A 17,547-nucleotide genomic window follows, 5' to 3' on the forward strand; every position below is an offset into this window, starting at 1 on the left:
ATAAAAATTAAGTTATTTTTTATAAAATAACCAGTTTTGTTTAATTTTAATAATATATTAATTAACTTATTACTGTTAAATATTAAACTATAAAAATATTATTAAACTCTGTCTTCAATTTATTTTAAATTAAAATTTAATGGCAAAAATTAATCAAAAATTTAACTTTTGTGGCAAAATTCAACCAAACAGAAAGCAACAGAATTCAATATAGAACTATAGTGATAAATTTATTACCAATCATAATGGACTATAGTAACACAGTGACAAACTTGCATATTAACCCTAAAATTAACGTTAGTAAATATATTAAGGCAAGTTGAATTTTACCTACACCTGCCCAAAACACCTTACCCTATAGGGTCGGGACAGATTGGAACTCGACAAGTTCGGGGTCTTATTTACCCTAATATCCTAACAAGTCTACCAGCTTTCACATTCAATATATGGAAAACGGTGTCGTATTATTCCGCGGTCGGCCTGAGTATTGATGCTGAGACTGAAGATTCAATCCTTTACCAGTAATGCTATATATGATGATATTTTAGGCTCTAATCAAGAGCTCATATACATTACTGTTATTATCCCCACTAACACGCTTTAACATTTCGAAGCTTCTACGACTTCCTAAGAAATCGATTCGTTTGAAAATCATGTTTCCACCGCATTCAACTGTCTCTTTGCTAGAGTACGATGCTCGAAGCCGGTCAGCATGCCTTGAGTCCGTGTGGATAGCAGCTTCTATTTCATGACTCGACATGTTCTCCTACAAAACAGCAGCAATGCAAGCAAAGAATTCAATCCATATGTCATGTTTGAACATGTTGCATTAACATCGATAACTCTAGTACCTGGTAAAAGGAATAGATATAATCCAAAACCTGCAGACACGTAAAGCCGTTATTGCTGAAATATGTTCGTGAAGAAGGACCCATCTCGGAAAACCGGTCAACTGGGAATAGTATGGTTAGAAAGTGGTTTTTGAATATCAACTCGTTTCTCTCACTGCAAACAAGTTGTGGAGCAGATAAATTGTAAGACAATGGCTAATTAAATTAAAACATAAAAACGAACAAAAATAGATGAGGCATCTCTATAGCAGAAACAACAAAGACCTTTCTGTAAGAGACCGGGTGGAGTTCGTAAATGAGGCCCTGGAATCCTGTCCATCACCATTTGCATCAAAGAATATGGATTGGTGCTCATTAACATCTTCAACACTACAAGAGTCGGTGAAAACTGAAGCAGTTGAAGTTGGCTCAGATATCGTCCAGCAAATTGAATCGAGAAGACTGCTCGGACTTATTGGACGAATTGGGGTTTGACAAGTCTGAAAAAGAAACAAATGTTCAAGGAAATGCAATAATAATAAATTATAATCATTCCGCTAAAGTAATCTTTAAAGAGAAATAACCGCATTAAGGTGAATACACACGATGGTGTTTGCACACATGCTTACGATGACATGGTAATAGTAAGCCTGATTTTTACAACTCGCGTTGCATGCATGCAGTAGGATAAGGACCCCTCCATAGCTTACATGATATAATATGAAATATAGGAACCATCGATTGTCAAAAAGGGATAAGTTAATCATAATCCATTTTGAGCTAGCCTGTTACTACCTTCTAGTTTGCCTCCACCTACTTAGAAGTCAATCAATCCGATAGCTAATATCATGTCGGGAGGGTGCTTTCTAATATGCATTTTGGTGAATAAGAAACCATGGTGTGGTCAACTCTCGAACCGTTCAATGTCTACCACCCAAATCCCAAGGTTCATCCAGTTAATTTCTTCCATGCAACAAATCTTACAATTAAGATGACTTACCATAGTCTGTTGGGTTTATATAGGGTACATATAATTCAAATATTAACTTTAACTAGAAAAACAGTGGTATCTAACACCCAAGTCAAATCACCGCAGTTCTTTCATCACAATTTAAGCCCACAATATTACAAAATCCAAGGGCATACGCATGATTAATCACTTACCTGCATTCGGCGACCACGACGATTTCTAACCCCGGTTTTGGCTGAATGAACAATCTGTTGCCTTTCTTCATAACTAGCATTGCTTCTGAAGCTCGGAGTATCTTGAGAGAAGTTACCCGCATTGTTTACCTATTAAAACTTGACATTAGCATATCTGTTCCGAGAAGCTAAAAAGGAGATCAACAGATAAGCATAACCTAACCAGAACCTAGTTAGCAGAAACCGGTGACTAGACACAGAGACAGAGAATTTGAAAGGTCAACACTCAATTGCTTAAGAAAAACTTCAGTTTCTGAACCAGTGCAAACATTAGCTTAAGAATCGGAGAAGTAATCTATATACATCATCAATTATTGCTAAATTATATTTGACGATTCATCTATACAAAACTGTTTCTAATGATTGGATCCATTCCCATTTTTCATATCTAATTATTCATCACAGGAAAGGAATAACATGGAAGCTTTGATATCATAGAAGCAAAAGATGTGAAATCTATATCCTTAAATGAGTTTTCAAGTGCCAATATCATAAGAATCAAAATATTCATCAGTACCTCTCCTTCAATGCCATTCTGAGAATTTTCAAGCACTGTTCCAATCTGCCTAGCCAAATCAGCAGACATGTGAACAAGTCTCTGCAGATACCTATCCTTAGCTGTTTTTAGGATCCACAACGGCTGAGACATTAAATGTCAAGTCAGTTTAAGCATAATGAAGCATTGATTATTCTTATAAGTTATGTATATTGCCAGTGATGACATCATGGGAAAACTGGGGCAAAATAATGATGACATTAGAATCAAACTCATTATGATGATGATGCACAAAATGAACTGTTTGCATGATGCAATGCAGAAGCACTCACCGTTACAATGTTGTTAGAGTGGCCGACATACCGATGGACAGAATTTCCTTCACACACTACATAACTAGCATTACAACCAACAAACCATCGATCTACAACCAGGGCACCTTCTTTAGATGCTGCCTCGAGAACCTATCAACATGTTAAATGTCTTGAGGAATTGCTAAAAGCAACATACAAGTCCAAACGTAACTAAAATAGTGAGTAATTTACTAGCGATGCATCGACATATAGAAGATGCAATGTATTCAAAACCGGCATTTCAAAGAGGAAAAATTAATTTTAATCAGGATATTTAAATGTTACCTTATTCCGTAGCTCATCTGAAATATCGGAATCTATATACAGGGTATGACCAGACAGCATTGAACTCAAACTATTTTTCGGGTCACTTCTAGAATATCTTACATGTGGTTTTTCAACCATGTCAATTTTCTTGGTATCATGAAAACTGGCAGGAAGACATGAACTTTCTGAAGCAGTAGACAAGAGCCGCTTCAACTCATCTACACGTGAGCCATTTTCACCAACACCCTTCACGGTGTAGAGTGATTCACTTAACCTAACTGAAAAAAATGGAAAAAAATGAATTTGATGAAATAAAATAAAATAAAATAAAAAGGCACTCAAACGGCCTTTACTTCCGGAAAGAACTCAACTTCCGCTTCCTGTAAAACTTAGGTGTAGATAGACAAAGAACTGCACCCTAGAATCAAAATAATAAAATTCAATGATAGAATTTGAAATTAAAATAAAAAAAAGGCATTTGGAGATTGCAATTAAGAGTTCAAAAACAGCCACTAAACAATAGCCAGACGATTCATAAATGACCATATCAGTAAAACATATATACAAGCTGCAATTTAGCTCAGTAGCTGGTAGCATAAGGTATTATCCTATTCAGTTTTCTAACTCTTATGTCTTATCTAAATTCTGAAACATATTTCTTGTAACAGTTTGAAAAGAGCATATCCCTAAATAGAAAACATATCATGACAGCAACATATACCATTCCTCTTGACACTATCCACAAACCATCCAAGTGTAACGATGAACAGGCCATTTCTTGATCCATGTTTTAGAGCATGCTCAAACTTACGTCCGTTTATGCTGTATCCAAGATTAAGGTCAACAGAACTATGGTACCAGTAGAAATAATACATAGACTGAGTGATAGGAAATGTTATCATCATCATCATAACATCCATCTGGAAATTACAATAGTATCATAAAATTTTAACCATATTGGTACCCTTTTCTTCGAGTAAATTCCACCTTTGAGTATCGCATTTCAACAAAAACCCGATGTAGGTCATTAAAATTTAATTTATATTCATAAGATAAATGGATTTTGTTAACAATACCAAATCTAATCACATTAACAGTTTTTATCCAAAAAAAAAATTTAATGACAAAGATGCATGGATGTTATGTAAACTACTCCGTCCGCTACAGTATCAGCAATTTAGAGATGCAAGTATAAAGATTTAAAATCCAATTCTAGCAAAACCAAAGAAATAGACACAGTAATATATATACATATATACTGTTGAGGGGATTGACTCCTTCAGGAGAAATCTTCTAAGTGTCGTCCACCAAACAGTGGAAAGATCCCCCAACAACCGAAGGTATTGTCCCAGTGAGGGTTTTGTCTCCGGTACACTGCCAAGAGCTAGCATGCCGTGAGCTATCCCCATGCTCAAGTAACTTCATAATTATTCACCCCTACTATACTGACACCTATCCCTTGAGCTTTGCAAGTCCACCAATCGAGGCACGGGCTCTGTAAACCAAGCCCTTCAGGGAGCCACTTACAGCACGCCGACACTCAGCAGAGTACAAGAGATAAAACCCCCACCGGGAGACAATACTTCAGTTGTTGGGCGACTGATCAACTGCTCGGCCGACGGCACCTTCTAAAACTTCTCCCCCGAAATAGTCCATCCCCTCAACATTTAAACACATACATACATATAACTTTTCAACCACATTCAGAAAACTATAGTTCCTTAGCCAAGTTTCAAAAGATGCCAAAATTTAAAATAATTTTCAAAAAAGCAATGATAATGAGAAAGGATATCTGAACCACCAGATGGGTACATTGAGGATGCAAGCTCGGACTATATTGACCACCTAATCTCTCAGTTGCTTCCATAACTTGTTTCCTTGCTTCTGAAAAAAAAACCAACAATAACAAACATTAATTTCTTTTTAAAAAAATAAAATTCTCAACACATGCAGAATTCAATCAAACTTCAAGTACCCAAATTCAAAATCATACGAGTTTAACAAAATTACCCAACCTTTAGATAAGCCAGTAACACAAATGACCAAACCAGAAAACGGACCGGTGGATCGAACCGTAACCGGTTCAGAGCCGAGTGAAGAAGCAACAGGGGAAAGGGGCATTGGTTCAAACGAAGGTGAGGACCCAATAAACAGCTTTGAACAACCTTTTCTGTTCACCACTTCCACCCTATTGTTGTTGAGACCACCCATGTTTTTCTTTCACTCATCTCGTATTTTCAGGCTCAGATTCAAACGTTATTTAAAAATATAAACAGAAAAAACCCAAAATAAGTGAATGAATTTTAAATGAACCCAAAGAAAGAAAACTTGAAATGATGAAGTCAAAAGAATCTGGAATGAGAAAAAAGAGGAATCAAATAAAAAAGGGTAGAGGAGAGTGTGGAGGGAAATGGGATTTTTAGAGATTGGAGACAAAATGAGTATTTTTATTAATTACTACTATTTTAATGTTAACTTAATGAAAAAAAAAGGTATGGAAAAAGAAAAGTGAATTGTTTTTGAAGGAAATTCGTTGTTTTTGTGCCCTGCTATAGAGTCACAGAGTACAGAGAGAAACTTTGGGTGGATTTTTTTTTTTTTTTTGATGGAGTGTTCTTTTGAACGCTCCATTAAAAAGCAGCCATTTTTTTGTCTATTTCTACTCCCAGTCCTTATATATTTCTTACATTTTAAATTTAGTCTTTTTATTATTAATTTTAAGAATTGAATTCCTTTATTCTTTTGAGGTCCAAGTAATAACACCAAAAAAGTCTTTCCAAAGGCCTTAGCCTCCAAAAAATGAATTATGCAATATTTTCATAATAAAAAATTTGTCCACGTGATCAATATTACACACATGAACTACCTAAATAGGCAAAAATAAAAATGAATTTAAGATTGTAAGGTTTTGATTTTGGAAACGGGATGTAAGATTCTGTAACATTATTTCAGAAGATAAGAGAAAATCGTTACCTTTATTTTGCTTACACGTTTCAAATTAACCATTAAGTTTTTTTTTTTTAAATTGACTCATAATCTATTTTAATTACTCTTTGATGGTAAAATCAATTCAACATCAATTATTAAATGGAAAGAGTTAAAAAAGTAAATTCCTAAAAGTAAAAATAGAACGATTTAAGAAAATAGGGACTAAAAACAGAATTCGTCCTTTTTTTTCTTTAAATCTCTTGGATCCATATTTCCTTCTCCAGAATGGGCTTGTTATTTCATTGAATTTACTAATGTACCATACCCAACCAAACCAAGGCTTAGGGGGGTTCCACTTCCTCCCATCTATGGTATTTGTTATTGTTGTGATGGTGAGTGGTGAACTTACTGAGTTTGTGAATATCATTATCACATTAATTTCAGCATACCTGTTCTTTTCACATGCAAATTTCCCTTCAAATATTGATTATTAAACGATACAGATTTCTGGCCACAGTTTAGATTAGGGTTGTTCATTGTCAATTTTAATTTAACTCCATTACTTGATTTTACATTAAAAAAACATTTGATTATGGGAAGGGATTTTTAAAATTTTGATTATTAGTTAATTCGTAATTTTTTTTTTGGGTATTATTGATATCTGTTTTATGGTTCATGTTCGAAGTTCATGATTGTTCATCTCAACAATATCGTTTCAAATGTTCGAACTTGCCTCTATTTTTTAGAGTACAATGTGTCTTATCACTATACCTAACACTTATCAGTAAAATTAATCAATTTAATAAAATTAATCAATTTTGATATTTAAATATTTACTTGATTTATTGGATATACCTAATCGAAAATTTCAAAATATTAAGGTCAAATTTGAATAGATAATTTTATATATCCTATCAAAATATCAAAAGAAACCAAAATCTAAAAGTAAAACATAACAAATATATTAGTAACTATCAGATATCAAATTTTAAATAAAATTAAATCTCACTCCTCTCACAAAAATTAGGTACAAATTAGGCCCTCGATTTTTGAAAATATCTTCAATTAAATCTCTTAAATTTTTGAAAAATCTCACTGCTCTCACAAAAATTTTCAATTTTCCAAAAGAAATTCATTAAACTCTAAAAAATTTAAAATTTTTATTTAAGTCCTCCAAAACTTAATCCAAAATCATATTTTTCTGCATTTATTGCAAGAGAGGCAGGAACTAGGGACACCTGTTTGTCTCTTCTTCTTCATCTTGTATACATGATTGCTTGTCTTTGCTTTTGCAATATTGGGTTTTGGGTTTACGTAATGTGAAAGTAACAAAACGGGGGAGGGGGTCATTTGGAGCTTCTACTTGTTCACAGTTACAAGTCATTTTCCATGGTCAAAAGTATTATTAAATCTGGGTTCTTATCATACTCTCATATATAAAATAAGAAGCATGCACCAAGCAACTACATCATCTACCAATAATTATATATATTTTAGCATTGTTGACTCTGTTTTCTGTAAAATTATACTTGTATTTGATACACCTATGCTCATACATTGTTTATGTAGTTTAAAAATTCTTTTATACTAACAACATCACAACATACACATAATAGTTAAGAATCGTATCCATCACTATGTCTTATTTTGATAATAAATCAGAACTTTTAATTTTAATGAAAATTATAACTCCTATAGGCAAAATTAATATATACTAACGGTATAAGTTAAAAATTCACTACGTCAAATTCGAATGATTACAATAGGAGTTCCAACTACATTTATTTATAGGTTGAAAAAACCTAATTATAATCAAAGTCAAGTATATTATGCTAATAAATGTTAAATATATTATTCTCATAAATACTAAATATTCTAGAAAGAAGATATATTTTGTTTAACTTGACTTGCAAGCAATTCTTAAAATTTGGATCACACAACTCTAACACATTTTATCAACCGTTTAACCCACTTATAAAGTCTAAAAATACATATTATATTTATATTTTTATAATACTTAAACCCAAATCCATACTCAAACTCAAACCAAAAATAAACCCAAAATACTAAAAATTTAAACCCTGCTTTCATATTTATATAGCTTTTGTTAATCGAATTTGCCTTTATTGTAATTAATAGTGTTTTTAATTTAATTTAATTTTATATAATCTTTAAAAATACATAAAATTTCGGTTAAATTGATTCTTCGTCTAAATCAATGCAGGAAAATCCACTCGGTGTAATTAATTTTATTTCAAATAGTTTAATTTCAGATTTAAAAATAAAATAAAATCGATAAAATTAATTTTTATTTTTAAATTTAATCAACCGATTACTTATATCAGACCAGACCACCCAGAAAATGCTGAAGCTGTCCAATTATTTAGTGCTTATGGAGTGATGTGGGCCAATGAACATAACTCGTGTCATATCTTCTTGTTTGAAGCTATATATTTCTCCAAACAAATAAAATATTTAGAGAAAAATAAAAAAAAATACATATTTTCAACACTTTCAGGATTAAGCAAAACTTGATTTAATTAAAAAATTGAATTTAATTGAATTATTTGATCTTTATGAATGACTCAAATAATAAACAGTGTAAAATATCTTTTAAGTTTCGACAATTTCAAAAAAAAGAAGTTTTAATTAAGTTAGAATGATGAAATAGAATTCCTCAACTCAATTAATACAATTTTTTCATTTTATTCGGTTCAATTCTATACAAGTAGAGACTAACTGGGACTAAGAAACCTCTTTAATAAAGGAAAATAATATTTTGAGCCCTCCAAAATTTCAAACAATCAATTTAAAGTTTCTTTAGCTTTTAATTAAATGAAAAAAATATCTATTTTAAAATTTTTAAAATTTAATAATTAAATTTAAGTTATATAAAATCTTAATTTTAATTCTAAAATTTTATAATTTTATCTCTAACCCCTTAAATAAAATCCTTAACTTTACCCCTATCCAATTATGTAGCCTTAATGTATGATGTTTGTGGCGAACTAGACCCCTAATATATTATGAAAGTTGTGTTGTTTAAGATAAGTCAAACGCCCAAGCATTTCGAGAGATCATCAAGTTAGTGGAAGGTTAAAAAAGACAAAGAAGGTGTCAATGGAGCTGTCATTTTCCGGTGAAATAAAAGAAACCTTCCCTGGCTGTGGTTGAATCTTTTGTTATAATCTCCTCTTTTTTATGTAGACTTTTAAATTTTAATACTACTTGTAGATTAGATAATAGTATGAATTTGATCTGTCTATGCTAGTGACCAAATGTCTACTACAGGTTGGTTCAAGGGCTGAGGAGATTCCACGTTTAGAATATTATTAGCAAGTTGAGTGATTAAGAGAGTCAGTTGACAAAGCTGGTTAAGTACTAAAGGAGGGGCTGGTTGAGATCTGAGCTCTGTTTCCACAAGTGTAAGCTGAGAAAGATATCACCCTTCTTGTAACTTTTGCAGTGCTCTGAAAATGTTTAACACGTCAAACTTACATATGGAAAACGTATTTTACATCCATTTCTGCTATTAAACACGGGCATAGCTGACAAAATAACCAAATAACGGCATGCAGTGTGCCACGTGTATCTCAGACTGACATACAATGACCAGTTTTAAATAGTAGGAATTGATGAAATTTTTAACAAAAGTATCAATTTGTTCTTTGATGTAATGTATAATGATTAAATTGTCCATTTTTTTAGCAGAAGGAGTAAAATTTAATTTACCTCTTAATACAAAAACCTCCATAATATTTTTACCGTGAAAAATCATATAATTTTGAGAAAAAGTAGATGAAAATGTTATAATCATTAGTATTTTATATGTATAACGTGGACCAAGACCTCCATCAACTGAGTTAAGGCCACGTTATTAATATTTATATGTTAATGTTTCATGGCAATTAGCTTCATGGAGACATTAAGAGCAAACATGTGTTTATAGTATCAATGCTCATTAAGCTTTCTGTGACAATAATTAAAGTTTTTTATTGGCATCTCAAAAATCAAAAATCAAAAATTAAAATTTGTTGTTGTTATCTTTTCTCTCAATTTATAATATGTACTAAAGAAACAGTTATAATTCATGTTTGTTATCTCTTCAATAAACTTGGAAATAACAAAATCAAGATAATCATGACAAGAATGGCATAATGTTATCTATAATTAAGAATCAACTTTGTAATGACAACCATGCCTCTTGCTCACTCCATTAACCCAACCTTGAGAAATAACTCCTTGATATAAGTTTCAGTGTTCCAACCTTCATGCAATTAAAACCCAAAATTAACTACGAACACAAATGCAATGGGTAAGTAAAGCCCAAACCCCTTCATATTAATCCAAAGAGTTAAAGCATCAATCGTCTTGAGACATACCTATAGGTTAAAGTATTTAAGAAGTCCCTGTATTATAGGGGCTAGATCAAATTAATCCCTTTATTTTTTTTCAATTGCAGTTCAATTCTAAATAAAATATTTAATTTACAGAACCATAAAAACTTTAAAAATATTAACTCTAAATAGTAAATGTTAATTCTATTTTAATTTAAACTTATTGGTTCTAGTTAATAATATAAAGACTAAATTAATCTATTTAATAATAAAAAAATTAATATAATCAAGTCTCTATAAAAAGACCTCTAAACTAAATTCACCTGTAGCTATAACATAGTCCCAAGTGATAATATGGCTCCAAGGAAGCTAAGGAGCAGTAGAGAGAAAACACTCTGTTTCATTGACAGAGCAAAAGTAATGGCAAATAATTACAGCCACCATAATTTTGTTAATAGTGTCCACAATGAACAAAATTTATATATGAACAAATCATTCTGCCAAATAAGCTACTCACTTTTAAGTTGAATGCCTTTTTTTTTTTTTAAGAGTTACAGATTATAATTAAACGAAAAATTGAAATAAGATACATCGGTAATAATCATTATATTCATACGGTACTAAACAACTAATTAAATTTAAACTTACAAACCAAAACATTTCTAGATAAATAAAGAAAGGGTAAACTATCAAAATAGTCACTTTTGTTTGTCTTAGGTTACATTTTAGTCACTTATGTTTGAAATGTTACGTTTTAGTCACTTACGTTATTGTGTTGTAACATTTTAGTCACTGAGTCGTTAATTGTCGACAATGGTGTAACGGTAAGTTGATGTGGCACGTTAAATCATCATTTCAAATGAAAATTTTAGGTTAAATTTTACAATTGGTCCCTATATTTTTTCATTTTCAACAATTTAAAAATTTTCTTTTATGTTCTTCTATTTTTTTTTTCATTCTCTTATGCTTCTCCCTCTATTTTCCTCCCTTCTTCATTTCTTTTAACATAGTTTTTATATGCTTTCCATTTGTAACTAGTCCACAAGCTCGCCTCACTCGAAAAAAATTAAATTGTTCAAAAAAATAAAACATAGAAAAACTACGTTGAAAGAAATGGAGAAGGGAGGAAAACAAAGGAGAAGCATAAGAGAATGGAAAAGAAAGAAAGTTAAAAAACATAAAAGAAAAAATTAAATTGCTCCAAGCGAAAAATATGGGGACCGATTGTATAAATTAACCTAGAATTTTGTTTGAAATGATGATTTAACGTACACATCAGTTATCGTTACACGTTAATGAAAACTAACGGCTCATTGACTAAAATGTTACAACGTGATAACATAAGTGACTAAAATGTAACATTTCAAATAAGTGACTAAAATGTAATCTGAGCCAAACAAAAGTGATTATTTTGGTAGTTTACCCATAAATAAATCAAAATAAAACAAAATCAAAATTTTAAGCCAAAATCTCATTGAGAAGTTGAATGCAAGCCATAGTAACAATTTTAGATTGCTGCAAAAATATTTAACAACAGCAAATTTGAATAAATTCTAAATCTCATAAACTACATATACTTTACCTTGAAGATTAACAAACTGATGAAACGCCATGTGAAAAACTACCTCAACTCCTTTCAAAGCTACTATAAGCCTACAACCAGAATTAAAAACAATTACAACAAGAATATTACTGATAAATAATATAGAAATAAATACGATTTTCGAAATAATCGGAGACCTCCGAGTATTTGAGCTTCGCGGCGAAGATCAGTAGAAATGTAGTGAGCACGACCGGACCTTAAACCTTCGCCGAGGACTCGGTTCTCCTCGTAGGATTCGAGATCAATGCTATAAATCAAATCAGCGATTCGAACAACAACCAAATGACGGCCGGCGGCGAAGCCTTTACCGCCCGTTACAACGCACCATTTCTCCTCTCCCGACGTTTTACCTAATCGCCGGCAACAACGACATAAAACGAATCGGAGACGAGCTAAGAAAAGAACAAGACTAGGAAGGATCGCGGAATCGGAGTTGATAAGAGTGAAGCTTAAGGGAATCTTTTAATGGTAAACTATTTTGTCTTTTATTTTACGAAGGAAAAGAGATTCAAAACTGGAGTGTTTTAATTGGAAAAATTTTAATTTTGATCCCTCTAGTTTTTATACTTCATCTTTTTCCTTTTATAACATTATTAGTTAATCTAATTAAAAATTTCAATTAAAATGCATACATAATTAAAAAAATTATTTTTAACGCATACAAAAAATCAGAATTATGAATTTAGAGAAAATAATCATCTTATTATTGATTATTTGAACTAACTAGTGAGACTATAAAAATAGATAACTAATGCGTATTAAATTAAATTATAAAGGACTAAGAGAGACCAAAATCAGAATTTAACCAATTATGAAGATGTCACGTATGATGCAACAAACGCTGACGATTGGTTTCAACGTGAGCAATGATTACATGCTTTGACTTCAAAATATTAATTTTTATTTTGTAACCTTATTAATTGCTACAATTTTTGTATGATTCGACGCGTGACTCGCGAGTGAGGTCAGTTCAGGTGGCGGTCTCCTTTTTCTCCTTTTGCTTTTTTTTCACTTACCCTCCTCTTCGCAAATTCCTTCCAATTTTTTCGATATTTTCATGATTAGATGAGTTATCAAATCGATTAAATTATAAATATTTTATTTAAATTATAAATCGATTAAATTATAAATATTTTATTTCATCAGTTTATTTATTTAAAGTAAATAAAATTATTAAAAATTAAAAAAATCAATTTTAACCATCTTGTATCAATTTATAAATTAATTGTTTTTTTTTCTCTTTTTAAATCAATATTTCAATAAAATTTCTGTATAAGATTTGATTCACGATTGTGGCACGTTCTTCATCTTCTACTACTACCGGATAATCGTTGATTTTTATTTTTTAAAAGGAAAAAGAAGAGGTTTTCGGTTACTAATTTTATTAGGGTTTGACTTTTGTTGATATTGGCCTTTTTGGGTTGGTTCCACATAAGTAGTGGGGCACTTAAAAAGACTATTAGATTTTCACATTAATTAATTAATTTATTTTAAAATTTCTAAATAATTTATTTAATTTGTATAGAATGAATTAAAATCGATTCAATCACAAATTTAATTTCGAATCAAGGAAATGAATAATATATAAATTTAAAAGGGCTTCTTTTCATTTATTACATAAGGTTAAGAAAAATGATTATTAGAAGTAAATATTTGATAATTTTTGTTCAATTTACATTACTAGGTTTTGTATTTTTTTGGATAAATCGGTAATAAATTGTGAAATAATTCAACTAATTAATTATATTTTTCATGATACATTGCAAGTTTTATAAAAAAATAATGAGTGAGCAAAGATAGCATAGCAGAACTTAACAAACATATCAATAAATCGTGTCGTAACTCGAAATTTCCAAAATTTTAATTTAGAAAATTAAATCAAAACTCTTAAGAAGTTATATTTAAGAATTATATTTTGACTTTTATAAATTTATTTATGGTAAATACTTTATGAACTTTTATCCTATCCGTTGACAAAAATATTATTATTGTTTTTATAAAATATTTAAATGCTAAAGTGGAAATAGAATTCTACCCTGATTTTTTCTTGAAAATAAAAATATATTATTATTTAATAAATACATCACCATCACGAAATTTTCAGTTTTTAGTTTTTAGTTTTAAAATATCAATTGTTTAAAACATTATCGTACAATTATTGATTTATTATCGAAAAAATTTTTATAAGTAACAAAAGACAAACAAGCCTATATATTTAAAAAATTATAAAGAGTCAAAACCTATCAAACCTGCAGTATATAACTGGGAAAAAATCAGTGATTCCGGCAGCTAAAATTCACCAAATTCCTGATTATCCAGCTAAATTTCTGTAGTTTTCCGATAAAAAGGGTGATTAAAAAACACTGATATTACACTTACAAAGTACTGTAATTCTGAAAATTTTGGTTTAGAAGTTCCAAAGAAACGATGAGTGCTGGGAAAAACCGTCGCCGACGTAGTTTTGATCATCGTCCATGTATTCATCAACCGGCGGCGGTGGAGGAGGAGGATAGAAATGATCGCCGGGTAAATGACCCAGCCCTGGATAAAACCCATAATCGGACGACATCCCTTCATTGGAATCCAACATGCTCAAAAACGAGGACCAATCCGTCCTCGTTTCATGGCTTTCTACTTGCGTCGCAACTCCACCGTCCGACACCGTAACCGACGAAGACGTCGTGTATTGTTCTACAGTCCGGTCCGTCATCGCATTGTTGTTATTAACCGACTCGTTGGCAAACCTAGACGCCACGGCTTGGATCTCATGTGGGCCAAGTGACGTTGCACCGGCTATATCCGGTGGGTTATCGGGGAAGTTAAACTTTGCTCCATTGCCACGTAAACAATACTGAGCGGCGTCGAATGCCCGAGCGGCTTTTTCCGGCGAGTCGTAAGAACCTAACCAAATACGTTCACGGCTGTTGGGAAGTCGGATTTCGGATACCCATTTCCCCCATTTCCTCTTCCTTACACCCTTGTACTTTGAACCATTACCGGTCGGGTCCGAGCCATGGTTCGTGGTTGCCTCAGTCTGTGTTGGCTTCACCATGTATTTTTTCTTTTTGGAGGGGGGTTAAACTGTTTAAAAGATCCCTGAGCTTTGTGAGTTGAGAAATGGATGGTGAGAGTGAGCTTGGGGATAATGAAAAATGGCGGCTCTGTGCGAGTTATATATAGGGATCGGAGATGGGGGGAGTTTTTTGTTGAAGGGGGGATTTAAGCGTGTTGAAGAGGAGTAAAGAGCGCGCCGATCCGTGGCAAGTTTTTGGAAGGCCAAAAATTATGAAGAAACGCGGTAGGGACCGTAAGCGAAAACCACGTGCATATATAATGCAGTGAGTTTATTTATCTGTCAATTGGAATAATTTCATTATACATCCTCAAACTTCAAAAAATTTTAATTGAGTCCTCAACTTATCAATCACATTCTCCTATCGGCTTAACGGTAAACTTACTTTGTAAATCTTTTAAATATATATATAAACTCATGCATTAGTATATACCAAAATTGTATAATTTAATTTTGGACCTTGCATTCGCTTGTGAACTTTTTTCATAACATTATTGTCATATAATCTTTTCATAGCAAAAATTAATGATGTCGTATTTTTTATATATTAATTGTTAAAAAATTTAAAACCGATAATTAAATAAAAAATTTACAAATGAATAAAAATATTTTAAGAAAACTTACTAATAATAATAATAATAATAATAATAGTCTAAGAGGAAGTGGGAAATGTAAGTTATCCGTGATGGGTCGGTCACCAGGAGATCCCCCCTCATGTGATAGAAATCAGGATGCTATTTGCAGTCTATTGGAAGGCGCGTGGGAGAGAAGTAAAAGAATAAAAAATATATATAATGATAAATTTAATTATGAATCTTTAAAAAAAAGTCAAATAATTTTTAATAAAAATACTAATTAAAATATTATTTTTACTCTGTTGTCAGTTTATGAGAACTTCTTACTTGCATGATACTATTTATTTTTTATGTCACATTAATAATTAATTTTAACCCTAATTTCTGTTGATTAAAATATTAAAATAATTTTCTTTAAATTATAACTTATATTTAAAAATATTATTATTTTTGTTTTTAACATTAAGACTCAAGTTCAACTGATCCTACAATATATTATCTCATGGTAAACATGGTAGAGAGATAAAATAATATTTGATTATTTTCCTATAAAATGCAAAAAAAAAAGTAAAAAATGATTCTAACACATATCAAGTAAAGGCCTTTCTTTTCTATATAAGTTAATGATATATAAAGGTTATATATGATACCATTATAGTATGAAAACAACATAAATAATTTTTAAGCAATATAAACAAGTCTTCACTCTTCACCATTAAATTATGATTCGTAGGTATAAACCACGAGAGAGATTTATCTGGTTTTAAATTTTAAAAAATTATTTGTCTTTTAGAATTTAAAATTTGTGTTTTATCAAATTATCTTAAAATGGACGGAAAAGTTAATATTTTTAACTTTGTTGATGTGACATACATGTGGATGACGCGTTAATAATTAATTATTTTAAATTTTTAAAAATTAAAAAATAAAAATATTTTTAAAATCATTAAAATTATTGAAAACATAAAATTAAAAATATTTTTAATTTTTAAAAATAATTAAATGATGATGTGTCATCCACGTAACAAACGTTGAGAATTTCACTCGTTTTGAGATGATTTAACAAAAATGTAAGTTTAAATATTAAAAATAAAAATTAAATAGAGAACTAAAATAATTTTTTATAAAATTGAAGGGTCAAAAGAATCATTATGTCGAAGACTTTCATTTGACATAATTCAACCGTCATGAATTAATTTGAGTAAATAAGACAACTAATTAATTTTCTGATTAAAATATAAAACTGGGTTTTCTTAAATTTTATAATATATACAGATTTTTAAAATTGAAAAAATAAAATCTGATTGTGATAATAATGGTCGAAACGCATCCTAAGAAGTGGGGTGGGGATTCTAAGGGTCTGTTTGATTGAAGGAATTGATTTTCCGGAAAATCATTTCCAACTTTTCCAGCGTTTGATTGGCGGAAAACATTTTTCATTTGGAAAATGAACTCCAAAACAAGGGAAAATGGGTTACATTTTAGGGAAAATGTCTTACCCTTTCAATTTTCGTAAGACATTTTCCTTGCTCTCCTCTCTATCGCCTCCTTCATTCCTTCCTTCATTTTCGAAGAAAATTGCTTACATTATCGATTTTCCAATAACTTGTTTTTTAATTATTCAATACTTGTTTTTTAACACAATTACAAATAATTTATTTGATATTAATTTTTTCAGTTTATAACGATTAATATTGTAGCTTAATAATTGAGTATTATTATAAATAAATCATTGCAATATATGTAAAATAATTTAAAATATAAAAATTTATTAATACATATCAATATATGTAAAAACAATTTTTTCGAAAAATATTTCAAGGAAATCTGCTAAACAGCCGAAAATATTTTACACAGATTCAATCAAACACCAGAAAATATT

The 17,547-nt window shown here is 30.7% G+C and overlaps 2 protein-coding genes and 1 long non-coding RNA gene across 4 annotated transcripts; all 3 read right to left on the minus strand.

Moving 5' to 3' along the window:
- Nucleotides 1-204: 204 nt before the first annotated feature.
- Nucleotides 205-5,754, minus strand: LOC105799930 (uncharacterized). 2 transcript variants are annotated; one of them, XM_052633579.1, is made up of 10 exons: nucleotides 5,165-5,754; nucleotides 4,941-5,033; nucleotides 3,871-3,972; nucleotides 3,168-3,427; nucleotides 2,862-2,993; nucleotides 2,551-2,673; nucleotides 1,995-2,123; nucleotides 1,116-1,330; nucleotides 852-1,005; nucleotides 205-766 (listed from the first exon to the last, which is right to left on the minus strand). In XM_052633579.1, exons 1-10 carry the CDS (start codon nucleotides 5,358-5,360, stop codon nucleotides 545-547), a joined length of 1,626 nt encoding a protein of 541 aa, XP_052489539.1. In that variant the 5' UTR covers nucleotides 5,361-5,754; the 3' UTR covers nucleotides 205-544. The 2 variants fall into 2 exon arrangements, with proteins under 2 accessions (XP_052489539.1, XP_012486317.1); XM_012630863.2 differs by lacking the exons at nucleotides 4,941-5,033; nucleotides 5,165-5,754 and having other exon boundaries at nucleotides 3,521-3,994.
- Nucleotides 5,755-10,087: 4,333 nt separating this feature from the next.
- LOC105803196 (uncharacterized) lies at nucleotides 10,088-12,472 on the minus strand. The gene is made up of 3 exons (XR_008198087.1): nucleotides 12,155-12,472; nucleotides 11,997-12,067; nucleotides 10,088-10,344 (listed from the first exon to the last, which is right to left on the minus strand). It is a non-coding gene; the product is annotated as an uncharacterized LOC105803196 (long non-coding RNA).
- Nucleotides 12,473-14,195: 1,723 nt separating this feature from the next.
- LOC105799858 (ethylene-responsive transcription factor ERF017) lies at nucleotides 14,196-15,171 on the minus strand. Its single transcript, XM_012630678.2, has one exon. The coding sequence runs from the start codon at nucleotides 15,067-15,069 to the stop codon at nucleotides 14,425-14,427; it is 645 nt and encodes a 214-aa protein (XP_012486132.1). The 5' UTR covers nucleotides 15,070-15,171; the 3' UTR covers nucleotides 14,196-14,424.
- Between the last annotated feature and the right edge of the window lie 2,376 nt (nucleotides 15,172-17,547).

The sequence above is a fragment of the Gossypium raimondii genome, chromosome 7 (genome assembly GCF_025698545.1).
Source record: "Gossypium raimondii isolate GPD5lz chromosome 7, ASM2569854v1, whole genome shotgun sequence".
In the NCBI taxonomy this organism is placed as follows: Eukaryota; Viridiplantae; Streptophyta; class Magnoliopsida; order Malvales; family Malvaceae; genus Gossypium; species Gossypium raimondii.

Excerpts from the sequence above, each read along its gene's own strand:
- LOC105799930 (XM_052633579.1), bottom strand. The coding sequence starts at position 5,360 with ATGGGTGGTCTCAACAACAATAGGGTGGAAGTGGTGAACAGAAAAGGT. Across the intron at positions 2,674-2,861 it reads ACTCTAACAACATTGTAACG|CCGTTGTGGATCCTAAAAAC; the intron begins GTGAGTGCTTCT and ends TTAATGTCTCAG. Across the intron at positions 1,331-1,994 it reads GTCGTGGTCGCCGAATGCAG|ACTTGTCAAACCCCAATTCG; the intron begins GTAAGTGATTAA and ends TTTCTTTTTCAG.
- LOC105799858 (XM_012630678.2), bottom strand. The coding sequence starts at position 15,069 with ATGGTGAAGCCAACACAGACTGAGGCAACCACGAACCATGGCTCGGAC.